Source organism: Phodopus roborovskii, unplaced genomic scaffold (genome assembly GCF_943737965.1).
Source record: "Phodopus roborovskii unplaced genomic scaffold, PHOROB, whole genome shotgun sequence".
Taxonomy (NCBI): Eukaryota; Metazoa; Chordata; class Mammalia; order Rodentia; family Cricetidae; genus Phodopus; species Phodopus roborovskii.
The window spans coordinates 1,098,392-1,118,309 of NW_026125546.1; the positions used below are offsets into that span (position 1 = coordinate 1,098,392).

Here is a 19,918-nt window from a genome sequence, read left to right on the forward strand (position 1 = left end):
CATTTGCAAATTATAGCGTGTAGAAGTCTTTGTGCCTCAAGTTGGACCCTCCCCCGAAATAGCATATTAGTGAACAGAGAGATGCAATGGAAGAGCAGATTAGAATTGGATGAGTTCAACTTCCCTAAATCTTATCATGAAACCTTTACCAAAGACACACACACACACAAAAAGTATCGTCCTTATTACAAACACGTGTGTGTCATCTTTACTTCCTGTGTTACTGCTTGTGTTTCTAAATTCTGGCCAGGTGTGATGAAGGTAGGCCATGCAGCAGCTAGCAGAGATCTAGGTGAGAACCTTTAACCTATAAGAACCATGTGTTAGTCTATGGTGCCTAACTTGTCCTGAGTCACTGAACTGTCACCAGGCTATAAGTCATCCTTATAGTCAAATGAGAGAACTGATTGCTTTGCCCCAGGACATACAATGACCAAGTGCTGAATTCCTTATCTGCTCTCATATACTCCTCCTCGCTTCATCTCAGCATTCTGGGAAATGCTGGTGACCTGGGTCACCCCACAAAATAAGCATACACTTTTTCTTTACACATGTTACACAATTGCTCTACCACTGAGCCACCCCCAGCCCAACAATAATACACTTTTAAAATAAAATACCAAAAGCAGGAGTATGTCAGCAAACCTGTAATCCCAGCACTCTGGAGGTGGATGATTAAAGTTCAAGGAGTTCAAAGCCAGCCTTGGCTGCATAACAAGTTTGAGGCCAGTGTAGGCAACATAAAACTCTGCTTAATGAAACTAAATAAATAATACATGTTTGGAATCGTGTAGTAGTGTGCTCTACATGGAATTATTCCTATGGAGATTGGGAAAGACTTGGTCTAGCCCTGTTGTGAGAGAGATTAGTTGATAAACTCTAATACTAGAGTTTAGGGCAGGGTTTTAGACATCTGGTATTTTTGTGTATGCCTACTCAGGTCTGATATTCTTAGATTATCCTTTTGTTTTTGTTTTTTGGTTTTTTTTTTTTTTTTCAGAAAGTACATATGGCTCCTTACCGCCATCCCAGCCTGTGCCGGTTTGGATTTTTATTTATTATTATTTTTAAACCTGAAGGGAGTTTTTCAAACAAGGGAGAATTCCAAACAATAATACTCAAACAAGGGAGAAATCCAAACAAGAACAATCTGTTAGCAGAGCCTGAAGAAATGTTTTTCTGTTTAGATGGTGTATCAGGTGCTTTTCTGCCATCCTCCCCCGCTATCCTTTGGGTAATAGGAGGGTAGTGTTGGTGTTTGGGGTTTCAGAGTCACTGCAGGCCTGTGGCCTTTAAGATTAGTCATTATGTGGGGCGTGGGGAACAGGGAGAAACCCTTCTTCCTGTTTCACACAGGTGAAGGCAAAATCAAGTGACATTTCTCTATTTGTTGCCCTGTGCTCTCGTTTTCTGTCTGTGTAGTTATTTCCATCTTCTGTGCCCCTAATTTATGCTGAGGTCATGGAACTCCCATATGACTTCAAAAGTACTTTCTGAACCCCAGCTGTGGCCAGTTCTCCACGCTCTGGGTAAACCCGAGTTCCCTCCACCTTTGAGCTTTTACAAGCTAGAACTCACCGGTTCAGGACCAGTTCTTCTAGGGAATGTTTCCCAGGCCTCGGGCTTCTTATTTCTGAGTGTTGAACAAGGCAGGCATATAGTGTGTTTCTGCCTGTGTCTGCCTGGTACCTTGAAGAGCATTCTGGCCATAGAAAACCTCACGTGCTCACTAACCCTTCTTACATTAGTTTGTGTGTGAGATCTCAGTCAATTCTCTATCAGCATATGGGGGGCAGGGGGGACCCTAACTAAGCTCTGAAAAAAAAAGACAATTCTCTTCCACAGAGAAAACCCTGACTTGTGAGTCAAGGCTCCCAGGACAGAGACTGTAACTAATAAATCACATGACTTTGGACAGGTCATCTAACCCGGGTCTACCTTTCCTCATCTGTAAAATGTGTTCAAGGAAATAGTTTCTAAGACCTCTTTGATAAATAAGTAAATACTGGTTCTTCTCATTGAGACAAAACAGCAAATTCCCAGGCCGGAAAGCAATATTAAACAGCACCCTGGCTAAATTATGGGCTTCCCAAGAGGAGCATGGTTAGTTAGGTGGCCCGATGGCACTTCCGCACTAGCAGAGTGTTTGGAGCCCCTGTGTGCCACCATGGGGAGAGCCACCGCTTTACACCTGAGCTGTGCGGAGGAGCATGCTCAAGGGTTTGAACAAGGAATGATGTCAGGGATGGCGTCTGCTAAGGTGCAGGGTAGGAGGCCATCTCCTGGAGCTGCAGCTGCCTCACCAGTGTGCAGCCACAAAGAATAAGATAAGAATTTGTGGTCAGGAGTTGGAGAACTTGGATTGGAGACAGGCATTTGGAGACTCTGAGCCAAAGGAAGTTGTGGCCCACAACTCAGTAGCAGTTTTGTTGGTCTGCGTGGGTGGACATTCTGACCAGGCTTCTCCCAAGGACATTATGGCATCTCCACACGTTTTCGTTGTCTCTGGTTGAGTGGCACTGTTTCCGAAGAAGATAAGAGGAGCTTAGTTCTCCAGGGCCTACTGACAAGCTTAACTTCTCAAGTCCCGACTTGTCTGGTTGCAGACCTGAACCTGTCCATTTGGACTTGTAATTAAGTTTCTCTGACAAGTTATGCATAGTAATTTCAGGCATCTTAATTATCAGTGTAATAATCAGGAGGTTTCTGTGTTTTATGGTTCAAGTCAGTGCCAGTTTCCTTGCTTTTAGCTACATAATAAGTTCTCTTACAAGAGCACAGTTCACTGTGCAGCCCGCTTTAACTATTTAATAGCCAGGGTTTTTATTTGCGACTTTTTTTTTCTTCGAGACTTTTTAATAATAAATTTTAAAATAAGTAAACAAGCAGAATGCTAAATAATAGACCACATTCAGTGGTGAACTTCAGTAGAGGCAAAACCTGAATCCATAGCTGATACTCAGTTCTGTGACAGAAATGCTTGAGTTTGGTAGGTACAGATTCACTTGGTTATAAGGATGGAAGCCTATGTTGAAAAGAGTTAGGTTTAAAATACACTCAGCCATGTAACTGAGGGTGTTCAGCGGTATGTAGGCTCAAGCAAGATCCAGGGGCTGGCTGAGTGCTGTCAAAATTCCCTTTCTGGCTTCTTTAAGTTGTTTTTTCCTCTGGATATTGGCTTTGTTTTCACCAACACCTCTGATGTACATCTTTGGATCAGAGAATCCCAAAGAAAGATGGGTCTTTTTCCATCTACTTTTCATATAGCTAATACAGGGAAGCCTCTAGCACGTGTCATCCCCTGGTCAGTCACTGTGGCCTGAGAGATGGAGAACTTCAACCTGCTCAGGCACACACACACCTGGAGTGGCGGGTGATGAGGTCTGCTGAGGGCATCTCACCAGGATCACGGATCACAGTGGGAAAGTGCTTCCCAAGAAAAGATACCTGAAGGAAAGGAAAGTGATGCTAGTTAGCAGAAGCCACTAACATCTACGCTCAACACCAAGACATAAAGCCTGAACACTAAACAAGAAATGGAAGTTTTATAATTGGCTTATGTGTAGAGGACTCCATGTTTATGGTCTGTCGTTGTGCTGGTCACTGTAATCTTCGTGGGATAACTATCACCAAAGCAACGCCTCCCCAAGCCTGGCTTCTGAATAGATCAAAATGAAATGACTGTCGAAGGACCAGATCTTGCTAAAAGATTCACTTAAGGTCCAACTGAATAGGTGTCACTTAAAGTGGGTTTGACTCAGTGACCATATGGTTTCAACCAGGCCAGAAAGAAACCAGGAGAAATGGTTTGGGTACTCTAATGTCACCAGAAAATAGGAAGTACAGAGACTTGTAAAATAACCACAAGTAAAGAGAGTGAATCTGAAAGAGAGAATTCATAAGTAAATACCTGTGTTGAGGGCCATTCCTGATACCTCTTCAAGCTTTTTCCTGTATGGCAGGGTATAGGAGAGCAGCCATAATATACTTTCTGCCTGCCTTGCGTACCTGCCCAGCCTGATGGCTCCTGCCCCTCAGGGAAGCTTCTTACCAGAACCAAGTCGCTGTCTTTTTCACCTAGTACACCTACAGGCTATGTCTGGCTGGAAATGTACGTCTTTGATAACATAAACAATAAAAATGCTTAAATTAGGCACTTGTCTGATTAAAGTGATGTTTTGCCACTATTTTAAAACCACAGTGATATGAGTTACTAGACTTTCCCCCTCCCTGATTTATAGCCAGTCTGCTGAGTTCATTAAAGAAAAAAAAAAAATCCCCTTAATCTCTAGATCTTTACGTAACATGTGGGTGAAAACAGATCCAGCAAAAGACCAGAAAGAAGCTTTATTTAAAACAATAACCTTAACTACTAATCACGACATGTGTGAATACATTTTCAGAAAACCTGATAATCTCATTTGTCATGGTCATCAGAATTTCAGTGTTGCTCAGTAAAGCAGGAACCATGATGGTTTTTCTTTGCTTCATGGCTTATAATAAAACTGTTTTCAGTTTGCAAGTAGCAATTAGATCCCACAAACAAAGCAACACTTAATATATACGTGCTTTCCATGGGATTTATGAAAGCCATGCCCCTTTTTTCCTTGTAAATAATGTTCAGTGTTTGGTCAGTGTTCATCTAAGAGAATAGTTCTCTCTTTACAGTCATCTGGGCTGATGACTTTAGTAGTATAGTATTCCCAGTTTCCTGACATCCCAAGCAGGATATCATGTCTACTGTAACCTCAGGGATGACACTTTGAACCCTCAGAGAGTGACGGTCTGCTGAAGGTGGATTGGACCTAGAATCCGCTCAGGACTAGGGCTCATTGACACCTGTCGGTGCTTATGTCTGAGGCCCATGAAGTGAGCCCTCTGCATCAGACCCGGACTTACAACCTCCCTCCCTCCCTCCGTCACTCTGACTGCTCCTCTTAGGCAAGCCAGATCCAGCTTTCCTTTGCTTCTTGCAGATGTTATTGCAGAGACATCTGTCTTAAGTGTTGATACACCTCCTGACATGTTCCCCTGGGCCAGGGTGTGGTGAGCTTTCTCCCCAGCTTGGGTGGCAAGACAGGCTGCCACATGGTTTGCTTGCTGCTCCAGCCCAGGCAGCATGGATTGAGGGTTTGTGTGGGAAGATTTGGGAAGCCTTACAAACAAGGAACTAAGATCACCAACAGCTTCCAGTTCTGGCTTCCTTTCAGACCTGGGGAATGTTTTGTCAGATCTGCTTTTATGTTGAGGGAAAACACAAACCCTAGATTGAGTGAGAGAGAGAGAGAAAGAGAAAGAGAGAGAGAGTGTGTGTGTGTGTGTGAAGTATTTCATTGCAATTCTAATAATGCTCAAAACTGGATTTGCTTTGGAAGAAGGAGAACAAGGGAACATGGAATTCAAAATGTACTTCTGAAACCTGTTAATGAAGTGTGTAGTGACACACATTTCTATTCTGATTACCTCTCTTATGCCTGGCCATCATTCAGTTTGTCCCAGTCTAGCCCCCATGGTAGTTGTTCCTGAAGCTCAAGCTCACAAAAGTCATATGCTCTGTGCTCTTTTGTCTTCCCCAGCTTGCCTTGGTCCCATGGCAGGGACCCCGGAACCAGAAGGTGGGGACAAGGATGACCTGCTGCTGTTGAACGAGATCTTCAGTGCTTCCTGCCTAGATGAAGGGGAGTTCAGCAGAGAGTGGGCTGCCGTGTTTGGAGATGACCGGCTAAAGGAGCCAGCACCTGTAGGGGCCCAGGGAGAGCCAGACCCCAAGTCCCAGATAGGCCCTGGATTCCTTCCTTCACAACTTTTAGACCAAAACATGAAAGATCTTCAAGCTTCTCTCCAAGGTGGGTATCACAATGACTCGAAACTTGTGTTGTTTTGCTTGTTCATTCCTCCCCCCCCCCTTAATACAAAAGTTTTTTTGTTCTTTGAGGTTTTGTCTGAGTATGCTTTCTGTAGTTTTATTTTATAGCCAATATTTTTTAAATTTTATTATTAGTGGTAGTATTTTTTTTTTATATGTATCAAATGACTTTTTAACTGAAATCTCCAAATCACATCCCAACTTTAAGTAGTATCAGGCTCAGTGGATCAACTGTTTTTCATAATTTTTTTCACTCTCTCGGTACTTTCTTAGGAGAGTGAAAGGAAGTACTCGACCTTACTTTCTCGCCTGGATTTAAGGCAGTTTTGTGGCATGCATGTAACTTGCCTTTGCAGTTAAAGTCCTATGACCTAGCTATGCCTGACTGCCTGTGCCTGCATCTCCCATATATGTCCATGAGATTTCCTGCCTATATTCCTGTAAACATGCCCTCCTTTGGAGTACTAAGAGTCTCTTCCTGCGTGTTACACTTGTTCTTGCTCTCTCTACACCTTGACCTGTCCCGACCTCATGTGTGCTCCAATTCAGTAGTTCCTGTTCTGACTACAGCACACAGAGTAAACCCCCATCGTAGCCTCAGAGCAGACAAAGTTTCCACCCTGATCAAAAGTGCTTCCCTCGGAAGGGTTCAGGGTGCACTAGGGGGCTCAGCATCAGCCGCATGCTGGCTGAGCATTGCTGGCGTGTCCCCCACAATGATTCAGAGTGCAAAACCAAAGCTCAGCCTTGGGTTTCTAAACTGGTCTTGGGAAGGAAAGCATCTCCTCTTGTGAATTTTTTTCTCCCTCGTGTTACATAAATCATGAAGATAGAAATTATTCATGCTAAGAAATGTTCAGATTCTTTTGGTTTTTTTTTTCTACGAACTTAAGCTATCTCCTTAATAAACAACATGTTTATCTGGCACTTAAGGTGGAGAAGAAATGGCAGGTAGGAATGATTAAGTAATTACGAGCTATTGCAAGTATAGGTCTTGGGAAATGAGATCATTCATACAGGAGCTGGTGGGCAAGACAGGAAAAAAAGGCCTTTTCTGTTGTGTTTTCTCTTTGAATCCTTTGGGTTTGTTTGTTTGTTTTGTTTTGTTTTTCTTTTCTTTTTGCAGCTGCCTCATGTATTAGCAGGTATGGACTTAAGACTAGGTAGAGAGAGTGCTAGAAATGTTCTGCTCTCTGAGTTTCGCCCCTGGCTTTATCCTCTCACTCTGGGTGAAGCCCAGTGAGCAAGCCTGTTAGCTCTCTTGACCTTTACCCTAACCCTCTTGTAGGAGAGACCTGACAGGCCTGGGAGGTCCCAGAGCCCAGATCCTCAGCCCACTCTGTGAGGTTCTGTTGTCCCAAGGGCTGTGCAGCCAATGATCCTTACAAGGCCTGCAGCTTTGAAGGCCTGGGTGTCCTGCTGCTCCAGGGAGTAGTGGTGGCTGACAGTTACTGCAAGAGTGAAAAAATGGGGCTCCAAGGCCTCTTCCTGCACAATGTGTGAAGAGCTCTGGTCAGACGGAACCCCAGAGCTGTAACACTACTGGGTGACTATGGGCTTTGCACTTAGCCTGAGAGAAGGCATCAAACCACTTGTGGGACAAAGGAGGGAGGTGTTCAAAGAGGGAGAAAGAGATGCAGGGTGTGACCTGGGTAGGGAAAGAGATTCCACAAAGGGAGGCCTTTCATTTCCCAGGCCAATAGTCAAATTTCAGTTTGCCATCCTAATGCTTTGGCAAGGTGCTCACTCATTAATAAACATCGTCCAGGTTCCCCTTTGTGAAAATGCACCTGTGAACACAACAGGCAAAGCTCTCTGCCTTCCTGGAACTCAATTTCTTTTTTCTTTTCTTTTCTTTCCTTTTCTTTCTTTCTTCCTTTCTTTCCTTTTTCTTTTTTTGTTTTTTGTTTGTTTGTTTTGGTTTTTCTTTTTTTTCTTATTTTACATATCTATCCCAGTTCCCTCTCCCTCCCTCTCACCTTCCCTCCCATGCTTCCCACACCACTCCACAGGGAGGATAATGCCTTCCCTCCTGGAGGTGATCAACAAAATCTGTCCAGTCATTTGGAGTAGGGACTAGACTCTCCCTCCTGCCTTTAGGTTAAGGGAGTATCCCTCCGTGGGGTATGTGCCTGGAACTCAATTTCTAACTGGGAGGGCATATAGAAAGATGAACAATAAGAAAATCAACACAGTAGGTCAGAGAGTATCACTGGTAGGCAGGAAAAAACAGAACTAAGCAGAGTTAGGGTTGTGGGATGGTGGGGTAGATACACAGGGTCTTGCTGAGAAGATGAGAGCCAAACAAGACTTGATGGGATGAGAATTAGCCACGCGTAGACACCTGAGCAGATAACTTTTGTTGACCCCATAAGGTAAGAACATACATAGCATGATAAGGTTTGCAGGAAGAACATTTCCTGGAGCTGACTGGGCAAGAGTAAGATGTGTGAAGAAGGGGAGAGGTGCTCTAATATGAAGGACAGACACTGTTATAGGCTGTGCCGTATATACCAACAGAAGTGTCCAAGGAACATGTACACACTGAGCAAATCTCTGGTCTCCTTTCAGCAGCCATGTTGAAAACCATCATGGCATCTTTAGCCACAAAGACAGTATGATCTGCTTTATGATGTAAGAGCATTATTTTAGTTGTCATAGTCTCCCCTTTCCTGTGGGCTTCTAGCAAGACTAATGTGAAAGTTACCGAGTAACTATGGAGCTTCCTTTGCTTTGTAAATGGGTACCAGCAGAATGCCTAGAGGATTCAAAATATCAAGGAAAAAAATGTCTACATGGTTGAAAAAGAAAAAAGCACATTCATTGTCCACCCCAGCTCCAGAATCTCAGTGGGACAAGCTTTTATGCCACCCAGTGCTGCCCCGATTCAGAGAACTTTCCAGATGCATGTGGTATACACACAGGAAGGCTGCTTGCAGTGGCTGAACACTTGGCAGGCTTCTGTCAGGATTCCTCTCATCTTCAAAATAAGAAAGGATGAGTGTTAGCCTAAGATTTTTTTTTTCACTGCATCCGTAGGTGAATAGAAAGTCCATCTAAAATGTATGAATAATTGTATGTAAATAATAGTTTAATGATGACTATTAAACCCTGGCCACATTATATTAAAATGGATTCCTATGGTTAGCCAGATCATGTCAAAATTTAAATTCAGTAACTAATGAAGTAATTAAGAAACAAAACTAAACATGGGGAGGATAAAGCATGTTTGTATATTGGCTCAGTGACACTGGGTGGGAGGGAGCTGAGTCCAGTTTTGCTTTGTAGTTGTCCTCTTCCCCCTCACACTGCAGCAGTGGCAAATTTCTCTACAGCCTCTGCGTTATTACTTCATATTTAAGTAAGTGAGTCGTTGGTCTAGGCTTCTTATCCCAGCAGCATCTTATCTGTGGGTTGGCTCTCATCTCTGAGAGGCTAAGGAATAAAATCAAGTAATTCTATGACTCTGCCATCCATAGACAGTAAGACAACATCAGCCCATGCTCATGACAGCACATGCTGGGTGCCAAGCACTGTGCTCTCTTGACCTATGTCAACTTAGCTACTTAACCTGCTGCTTCCCAGGCAAATGCTATCACCATCTACACTCTAGAGACGAGAATACCAAGGAAGGAAGCAGTTTGTTGGCCCAAGGTCCCTATCTTGGTAAAGGCAGCCAGACATTGGATCTGGGCAGTCTAACTAAGGAGCCCATGCCTGGGATCTTTCTTTCACTCAGTGCAATATCTGATAGCCTAGGTGGCTTCCTCCAGGCCCTTCAGGCATCTGCCCCCACATGAGCAGGGCTTATAGAGACTGTGGGTTTCCTGGTTTCACACAAGAATCGGGACACCTGGATAGCAGGACAGACAACAGGATGATGCAGTTATAGAGAGACAGGGCCCTTGTCCAACAAAAGCTGAGTGGTGATCCAGAATGGACTATGTGAAATTGGGTAGTCACAGGAGTCTTTATAGAGAATACCTGTGCTTTGTTGCACCATTGTCCTGGCTGTCTGAAAGGATTGAGACACTTGCAGACTCAGGAGGTCAGAGCACAGGGATGGAGGGCCCTGGGTGCCTCCAGTCTCTAGGGATCCCCATACTTTCATTCTTCATCTTCCTTTTATTCCTCCTCTTTTTCTTTCCCCTCTTCCTTCTCTTCAGGCTTCCATCTCCTAGAATGGCTTCTGCCTGCCTTCCCTCTGGCCTCTCCTTTATTCTGTCCTCCAGTCCTGGTCGGCAGGGGCGGTGGTATTCAAATGATATTCAAAGGAAGAAAACAAGTGTGCCTCCCCTCCTGCCTAGTACAGGCTGTAGGAGTTTACAACAAAGATTACATGTCTGATCAAGTCATTTTAAAATTTTGAAGAATTCATTTTAGCTGAGATTTTTGAGTTACTGGACTTATTAGCCTGATGGGGGTAGCCTAGTTTGTTTTCTGTTGCTACCAGAAAGACCAAAAGCAATTGGTGGATGAAAGGGTTAATTTCATTTTACACACCCACTTCCCAGCCCATTATTGAGGGAAGTCATGGCAGGAGCTCAAGCAGGAGCCTAGAGGTAGAACCAGGGAGGAATACTGCTTACTGGCTTGATCTCCAGGGTTTACTCAGCTTTTTTCCTTCTTTCTTTCTTTCTTTCTTTCTTTCTTTCTTTCTTTCTTTTTCTTTCTTCCTTCCTTCCTTCCCTCCTTCCTTCCCTTCTTTTAATTAACTTCATTCCCCATTTTCTCCTTCTCTCCTCTGATTCTGGCCATCTCTCCCACCTCACCCCCCCCCCCCAATCCACTACTCATCTTCTCTTTTTCTGTTTAGAAAGGTTTAGGCCTCCCACGGGTATCAACAAAGCACGGCATATCACGTTTCAGTAAAACTAAGCACCTCCCCTTGAATTAAGGCAAGGCAATCCAGTGAGAGGAATAAATAATTTCCCAAGCGTCAGCCAAAGCATTAGGGACAGCCTCTGCTCCCACTGTTAGGAGTCCCACGAGTAGACCAGCTCGGCCTGCTTTCTTATAAAACCCAGGATCAGAGTAGCCCCACCCGTGCTACATTAATCATTCCTCAAGAAAATATTCCCCCCATAAGCATACCCACAGGTCACTCCCATGGTGGCAGTTCCTCAGCTAAGGGTCCCTCTTCCTAGGTGGACTGTAGTTTGTATCAAGTTGACAGTAACTAAACAGCACATGTGGCTAGGACTTCCTGTACCCATGAAAAGATGAGAAAATTGTGCCTTCCTGGGGTTTCTAAATATGAGTAGGCAAGCCAGCCCCAGAGTGCTGACCAAGCAGATACTAAGGAAGGTTTGGAAGCCTTTTCAACGTTAAAAATTTAATTTAAAAGTAGGCTCCGACTGCTTTTAGCTGGAAAGATTACCAGCTGCTCAGAAAAAATGCTCCAGCAGATCTTTCAGCTTTGGGCTAGAACTCTCGTTATAGTCATGGAATTCCAGAGCCTTGTGTGCTTGTGTGTCTGCAGGGTAGTCTTCATTTTGCCTAGTTCTCAGATGCTGCTGCCATCTGGATGGGTTTTAGGTTCAGGTTATCGAAAATAAACCTCAGGCTGAGCTCATCTCTTTCCACTCCTGGCTTAGCCTGGCGCCAGGTAACTAACACTTGCAGTACCCGATGGAAAAATGTCAAGGGAAAGAGAGCTAGGTTCATTTATGACACGAACACAAGAGTGGGCACTTTGTTTAGGCCAATGGGACTGTTAGCTCTGTCAGGGCAGCAGAGCTTTCTAGGCCTGCTGAGCAACATCTGGAAGGCAGAACCTGGAGAGCTGCTGGATTCCAGTGCCTCTGGTACTATACAGAAGGAACCTCCAAGACGGACTCCTCCACCCACTCTGTAGGTGAGGAAATCCAGGAGGGAGCCTCAAAAGATCTTGTGCCTTGCCAAGTTCTTGCACTTTCCACCACTGTAGTGTGGGCTAAATTCTCAACTTGGTTTACAAGGTCCTTTAGTATCTTGCCCCAGTTTCATGGCGGCCCACAACTCCCACGCCTTTGCTTAGCATGATTCAGTGACATAACTGTGCCAAAGAACCAGTATTCGTTTTTAGACGGTGGTGTTGAGATATGGACCAACCTGTCCTGGAACTCACTAGGTAGCCATGGCTAGCCTCAAACTTTCAGTAATGATCCTGCCTCAGCCTCTCAAGTGCTGGGATTACAGGCATGCACCCCCATACTGTGAATTATATTTTCTCTATGTCCACTGGATCCAGTCATACCGAGCTTTAGTGCACCCAGATCTTTCTACCAGCAGGACCTTGGCACATGCTCTCCTTGGAGCATGCCATCCACACCTACACATGCATAGTGCTATACTTGGCTGACTTCCCCAAGCCTCAGTCTCAGCATCAGCTCACCCACACCCCAGCAACCTGCACTAGCTGTTTCTGCTCCACACTCCCATTACACCATTACACCCTGTACTTAAATTACCCTCTTACCTCACCTTATGGGAAAACTGATTTCATGTGTCTCTCTTCCTCAGGTTGTCATAGAAACAGGATCCACAATTGTGTTATTCACCGTATTTTCAGATCACAGCTCAATGCCCAGAATTCAGTGGATGTTTAAAAGATGTTTGTTGGGAGGATAGATGAATGTGTGGGTGAGTGAGTAGAGGGAGGGAGAGATGGGTGGATGGATGGATGGATGGATGGATGGATGGATGGATGGATGGCAAGCAATGAGTGAGAGCAACTGGCAAATGACATGATACTAGATCAAAAGGTGACAAGCCTAAGATATAAACTCCTTCAGATAACACTTTAGCAATCACTCCTACTATGTACTGAGGTATATAAAAATCTGAATGCAGCATAGCTTACTGGGACCCTGCTCTCTAGCTTTGCTATTACTTAGTTTTACCCACAAGGTCCCAATTTACTTGTACTGAATGAAGCCCAGAGAGACAGGAATCTTACAAATACCTTGCAGGTGTGTAATGTACCTGAGGCGGTTATGGCTACCATTGCTGTGGTGTTCCTGCTTTGTCCCCCATAGCCAGTCCCCCCCACCATCTGAGGCCCCCAGGCTGAGATAGCAACACTGCCTGGGCCTTTTGCTTTAAGTGGTGTGGCACATTCACAGCAAAATGTTCTCTGGTCCATGTGCTTTGGCTGTGTTTGCTCCTCTTGCTGGGCAATGTTAGTTCTGGCTCACGGGTATTTCCCCATGTGTATGCAGAGGGAGCAAGGCTGCTCAAGTAAGTTTTTATGTGTGTTTCTGCAAATGGGTAGCACATTGACATATCAAAGGAACCCAGAGCTGGAAGAATTTGTTCCTGAGCTTGGAGCTTCCTTCTGTCTCCACCCTTCATTACCCCTCTCTTAAAAAAAGTTCTCTTGAGGTAGGGAGAGAGACATCTTTCTACACACACACACACACACACACACACACACACACACACACACACACACATATTGTGTCTGCCAACTCTCACTGACTAGGGAACAGTTGATGGCAATTACTGGAATATTAGCAACACTAAGTTCCTCAATAGCAGTTTTTCTGACTGAAGCCAAGACGTTTGAAATCTGGTTGTTGTTCCATCCATAATCATCCTGCCCGTAAATAATTCCCAGAGCAATAAGAGGGAGGCTGAAATTGCCCTAGGGGTTTGTCCAATAGCTAGTATCACATTGGTGCCATTTTTCGACCCCCCCCCCCATTCCCGGGCCCCACCATACCCTATTCAGGCTGCTAGATGATGTTAAGGCATGAATGTGACTCTATGTATTGGCTGTTAATTGTGCATATCATGGGAAGGAGGAGTCATGATGTCTGTATGTTTTTAAAATTGCTTAGGAACACTATCATAGTATCATAGTATCATAGTAGAGATGGCTTCAAGTTCTTCCTCCTATGTGTATGTCCCCTGCTGTGATGGAGTCTCCCCTTGTGGATCCTCAGCCTTGCTTGTGTAGCTTCTAACTGTAGCTGAGCAGTATCCAATAGAACCTAGTCACAGGAGAATTCAGCTGGATGATATTTGTAGCCTGGGGGTGGAGTTCAGTGATAAAGTATTTGCCCAGCATATACAGTTGTATACAATTCCCTGAGTATGATCCAAGTACCTTCCAAAAGAAAATACATTTTTTTCTTTATAAAGAAATCTTCCATCATCATCATCATCCCTTTGTGTGGTATGCTTGAAAATACAGTTTCAAATGCCAACAAGATGGTTTAGCCATTAAGAGTAGCATTGCCCTTGCAAGGGCCTGAGCTTGGTTCCCAGCACGCACCCATGCTAATTACCTCAAAACCACTGCAACTCCAGTTCCAGGGAGATCTGATGCTCTGGTCTCCATGATATCTACACTCACTTGCTCATACAGAAACATGTTCATACACATACTTAAAACAAATCTTTGAGTAAAGAGAAAATGCAGTTTATATTTTAGTACTTTTCAAATGCAACAATATACAGATTCATTTGTAAGCCTTCAAGTTGCATGTTTCATAAAGGGAGGAAGGCTCTACTTTAGAGTACTTCCTGCTGCCTTGAGAGACATACCCAATTCCATTCTCTGAAAGACACAGTGAGCCAAATACCCCTCTTTATTGCAGTGTTCTTGATAGCCGTGCTTGGAAATGAATGCCATGCATGGTTTTGAAGTAGGAAGGATTTTCTTGTTGAGTTCCCATTATCAAATAGCGGATGGCCATGAGGGCAGCATCGACTCCTGTACTCCCCACACAGTTTTCCTCTGAGTTGATTCAGATTCATCTCCATGAACTCAGAGAGCACAGTGAGATCCAGTAGCCTAATGCTGCAAACTTTCTTGTGGTTGTCTGTGGTTGTCTAGGAAGATGAGCCCTGAAGTAGGTTCCTCTGCTTCCTTAAAGGGCTTATCTCTTTGCTCTGACCCCACTGACCTCCTAACAAACATGCTGATCCAGCCAGCCAACAGCCATCCAGTTTAGTTCATAAACTAAATGGCCTCAAGGATTCCATTTCAGTCTGTTAGTGCCTCTAAGCAGCTCATAGGTGACATGGGGGCATCTCTAACTGGCTCACAGGTGATGTAGGGTAAGCATCTGTAACTGGCTCACAGGTGATGTAGGGTAAGCAGCTGTAACTGGCTCACAGGTGATGTAAGGTAAGCATCCCTAACTGGCTCCCAGATGATGTAGGGTAAGCATCCCTAACTGGCTCACAGGGGATGTGTACCAGGAGCCAGGCTGCAAGGTTCGAGGGAAGGAGGCACAGATTGCTGGTGGGTGGATGTGATGACCAGAAAGGACTACAAGGAAGAGGGGCACAGTTACCAAGTTAGCCTTGACTCTTTTTCAGCCTTTCGTGTAACTGATTCCTGTAACTGATTTGCCCCACAACTTTCACCTTCCACATTCTTCACTGCTTTTGTGTGATTCTGGTGTAGAAGGAAAATGGTTACGAGCCAGTGTTCTAGGAAGTAGGGAGGTTTTGTTATTCCTGGATCACACCAAATGCTAGTCATTTAAAATTGTTTTATTGGAGCATAATTTACATGCCATAAAATTCACTAGTTATAAGAGAACAGGTCAAGGATTTCTTGTAAATTCATATGGAGAGGTTGGAAGCCCAGCATCCCAGGAGTCGTCGGTGAAGCTTCAGTACCTGAAGCTCCTGATTGCATATGAATCATGCTGACTATATAAGTACCATTTCAATGAATAGCAATGCTGTTTATAATCCTTTCTGTTTTCCATTGTTTTATACCAAAGAAAGAGGTTACAGGCCATCTGTTTCATTGTCAGTCTTCATTATTAAGTTTGTGTACTGTCCGTCTAAAATGAAGTACATCTAGCTAGTATTAGGGACCATATTGGCTGCCTATTACAATGTTGCCATCTCTTAAGATAACACACGAAGAGTGTGCTTCTTGCCATTTAAAAGGGGGTTTAAATACCTTGTCTTAATTTAAGAGTCATATATCTGAACCTCCACTGTGTGCCAGACAGTCCTAAGTGATACAAAAATGAATAATGTATGACCCATGGCTTCAACAGTCCATGACTCCTGAATATGGCAAAAAATACAAACTAATAATTGTATAATTGAGTCCATTGGAAAGTGTGGAACTTAAAATACCAGGATAAACAACTGGTCTTCAATTGTGTCATTCTTGTAGCCTATAAGGAATAACATTCTTGTACTGAAAACTGTATTCCCTGACCCATCTGAACTCTGCAGTCCAAACACAGTCTCTCTTGAGGACTTTTCTGGAGACTAAATTATTTTTACAAAGAAATACAAAACACTGTAAGCAAGCCCGTCTCAGTAAAAGGACAGTGTTTTAGACATAATGGCCCCATACTGATATCCTGTTTGATGCTCAACACGTTACTATGGGCTTAATCAGTAAACAGCTACCTGTCCTGTGTTAAGTATTTTGGAGTGTTCAGAAGGAAAACTTGCATGCCTCTTTCAAGAGCTAAGACTTTGAACACAAAGAACTAAAGCACAGGTTCAAAGATATCTACGGTAAATTTCTAAATTAAGGATGAGTCGTGTAAAATATCCAGAACAAACAGTGAATGTTGTGGGGGTTGGGGCTTGCTTCCCTAAAGCAAGAGTGCTGAAGGCCTTCACCCATGCTCTGCAAGCAAGGGACAAGGGTACAAGGCAGATGACTCTGTAAGGTATGGCATAACGTTAATGCTCAGTGAGCTCTTCCCAAACATCATTGGGATGGACTGCTATTTATTTAACTGTATTAATTTAACTTCCCAAATGTACAGGAAATAGATGCACATGACCCTCTTGGTAGAGAGATGGGTATGGTTATTAATTCTGTTGTTATGTTTATTCAATCTCAAGCCTTCCCCATTTTGTGACAGGAAACTATGGCTCTTGGTTTTCTAATGGTTTTTGGTGTGGTTATGAAATCACCATACTTGGCAAGAAAATAGGTATGAAGCTAAAATGGCAAAACAGTGCTCTGATACTAGCGGCTTCTTGGTTGCTGTTCAGAGCCCACACTCTTCCCTAATTTCCCAGGTATCCCAGTTGGATGTGATCCAGTGCCTCTCCCGTCCCCTCAAATGTCTCCCAGTCTGAGGAAGATGAGAGAAAGGTCTTGTCACACCATCCTCTGTCGTCTTGTGGAGACCACCATGGGTTAGAACCATATATGTGCCAAGCAGCTAGTGAGGTGTTGTGACTCTTCCTGCTAGATCTAATGTCCTTTGGTTTTGAATATTAGGCTGTTCAAAGAGTCAGTCCTCATACCCCATGGCAGGCACCAGAGACAAGCAATTCAGATAACAGATCTGCCATGACTGCTGTCTAACTTTCCAGCAGCCCTGTCACTCTTCCTGTATTTCTTTCCTAGTTTGCATTTGTGTATTTAGGGCTCAAGTGCAGGGCTGTGGTGTGAGAAGCTATGCACGATCCTAGAGATTGCATTCTGACTTTTTTTTTCCCCCTGGCTCACTATCCTCATTCATCGATCCCCTCATCGGACTTCTAATGAGCATGTATCCAGTATGCACATCTCTGTGTGATCCTTGGGACGATAAGCTGAAAGCAGCAAAGTAGGAAAGCCCGCTGTGGTTTGCTGACTTATAAATACCGTTGTTCACCACATAAGGAATAGAGTGAGAGGGCCCCAGAAAGGGCAGGGTGTCTTAGCTGTCAAAAGAGGTCCTTTCAAGCTTGTGAGATCTGTTCTCTTTTGGGACAGGCCCCTGAAGTGAGCATATGCTGGGCAGAAGATCTCATGTGTATTCACAGCTCTGTCTTAGTTTCTTTGGTCATCACCCCCTCTCCCTTTGACCACAGGCCATGAGAGGAAACGTCTGTCCCATTATTGTCAGAAATGGTTCCTATGGTGTTCTTTTAAGTGCTGTGCAAATAATTTGCACCTGGCTTTACTCCTCGTGGAGACCTGGGGGATCTGAGGGTTGCCTTAAAGTGCAATCACCTGCCTTAGCTTCTGACTGCACGGCTGTGATCACTCTCTGGAGACCTTCTCAGACCTTTGCAAGAGGTTGGGAGGAAGGGGAAGTACGTGCATAGCATATTTATTTTCACTGGAGATATCTTGATATTCTCTATCAAGAATTGAGATACACTAATCCATCTGGATCAGTCTTTCCCCATACAGTGTCCTCATATGACCTGCAACACAATGATCTGAGATTCTCTCCCGTCCAGGGGTGGTGAGGCCTAACCATGTAGAATTCAATTAAGGTTGCCAGTAGTAACCTACTCAGAGAACTACTCTACTAGTCTTGCCATTACTAGCTGTTTCTATGTGTATTGCTACTCAATTCCTATGACATAGTTGATTTTGTCATTATAAAGTAATGAATCTGTTGGGGATTATGGTTAGAAACAGGAAGAAGAACCTCAAGTGTAAAGTGCTTCGCTAACAATCGTAACAGTTCAGCATTGTTATGAAGATGCAACGATGGTTTGCTTGACTCTAATCGCAGTCTATCCCTTCACCCTGGCCAGTTTTGAGATTCTTTTCAGCCAGATGGCAAACACATTCCTAGCTGCTCCCTGCTTGAAGGGTACCTTATTAGGGAGACATTCTTTCAAGTCTGTGACACCTCCACCTGTTGGAGATGGGGGGACGGGGCGTGGATTATTGAGCCAGTGAACTATGTCCTCACATGGAGTGATTTATATGGAGGAGTCCCTGCTTGTTTATAAATCACTTGCAAGAAACCCTCTTTTGAAAATGTTCTCCTCATCTGGAAGACACTTTGGCTGTCTAACCATGATATTAGCAGTTAGGGCAGGTGCTTTGGTGAAATAGCAGCAGAACGAAGAGCTCCAAGTGAGCCGCATGAAGGAATTCCAAGCCTGCAAAGGGAAGGGAAAGCCTTTTGCCTTTGACAGGAAAAGGTGAAAAAGGCAATGACCGAAATGGCAGAGAGGCTGGGCATGGGTATGATGACCTCTGGGCCTGGCTTTTGAAGGATGAAAAGGGAAACCCCAGATTGCTCCTGACCCAGAGGACTTGAAGGGATCCCTCCAGCAGATACCAGAAAGCACCTTGCGCTTGTGCTATTCAGTGTGATTTCTGAAATAGCCATGTTATTTCTGGGTTGAGACGAAAAGACAGGGTGTGGGGTTTTGAGCCGCTGTGTGAGCTGTAGCTGAAGGTGTAGCTACAGGTGGTGCTTAGTTACCTTAGAACACAGCCCCTTCTTCATGGACTCTCAGGTGACAGTTTAGGAGTGGCAGCTGCTCAGGAGATGTGGGATTCCCTGTTAGAGACCAAGGGTCATGTGACGCCTGAGCCCAGAATGGCAAAGGTGGTCCTTGAGAAGGTGCTTTTGTTCATGTTTCTTCTTCTTTCCCCAGAGCCTGCCAAGGCTGCCTCGGACCTGACTGCCTGGTTCAGCCTCTTTGCTGACCTCGACCCCTTATCAAATCCTGATGCTGTTGGGAAAACCGATAAAGAACATGAATTGCTCAATGCATGAGTCTGCAACCTTCAACAGGGAGCACCCGGGCCACTCCACAGCACCTCATCCGGGGCTTGCAGAAGTTTAACTTGCTCAGTATGCTGTTTTAATATTTACGTGCCATTTTAATAAAATGAGAGGGTTAAGGCCCTGTTTCTATCGGTATAGTTGTTTACTCTTACTTGGTTTGTATGTTTTCATCGTGCATTCAGGACTACACGGGAGCAGTTAGCAGGCCACTGCTTGCTCTTAAGATACCCCATCAGAACTATTGCTGTGTGGGTACACCATGGTGAAATTCAAGTCTAACTTACATACCTAAATGTGGGCTTACATAATATGTCCTGGGGCACCAGGAAACTAACCAAGTTTTATGTTTGCTTACGTTCCATCACCCTCAGAAGGGGCTTCAGGAAGAGCTCTTCATCCTGCCATACCACCTTCCATTGTGCTCTGGATGAAATGCCATCCAGACAACTAAAGATACACAAAGTCTCCCTCCACATTTGACTGCGGCCACATGCCACGCTCGCTCACAGAGGAATTGAGCTTCTTTCTGCTGCATGGACCTTTCTGTGCTGCATACCTTAATGTCTCCTTTCATCTCCTTCATAGCTGAATTCAAAAG

The 19,918-nt window shown here is 44.3% G+C and overlaps 1 protein-coding gene across 1 annotated transcript in view; it reads left to right on the forward strand.

Moving 5' to 3' along the window:
- The window catches only part of Ica1 (islet cell autoantigen 1), a 131,600-nt gene extending 112,145 nt beyond the window's left edge, over nucleotides 1–19,455 (forward strand). Inside the window, exons 13-14 of the mRNA XM_051177120.1 lie at nucleotides 5,577–5,846; nucleotides 19,187–19,455. Coding sequence (XP_051033077.1) covers nucleotides 5,577–5,846; nucleotides 19,187–19,308 — 392 coding nt within the window. The 3' untranslated portion in view covers nucleotides 19,309–19,455. The remainder of the gene's footprint in view (nucleotides 1–5,576; nucleotides 5,847–19,186) is intronic.
- The last annotated feature ends 463 nt before the right edge of the window (nucleotides 19,456–19,918 follow it).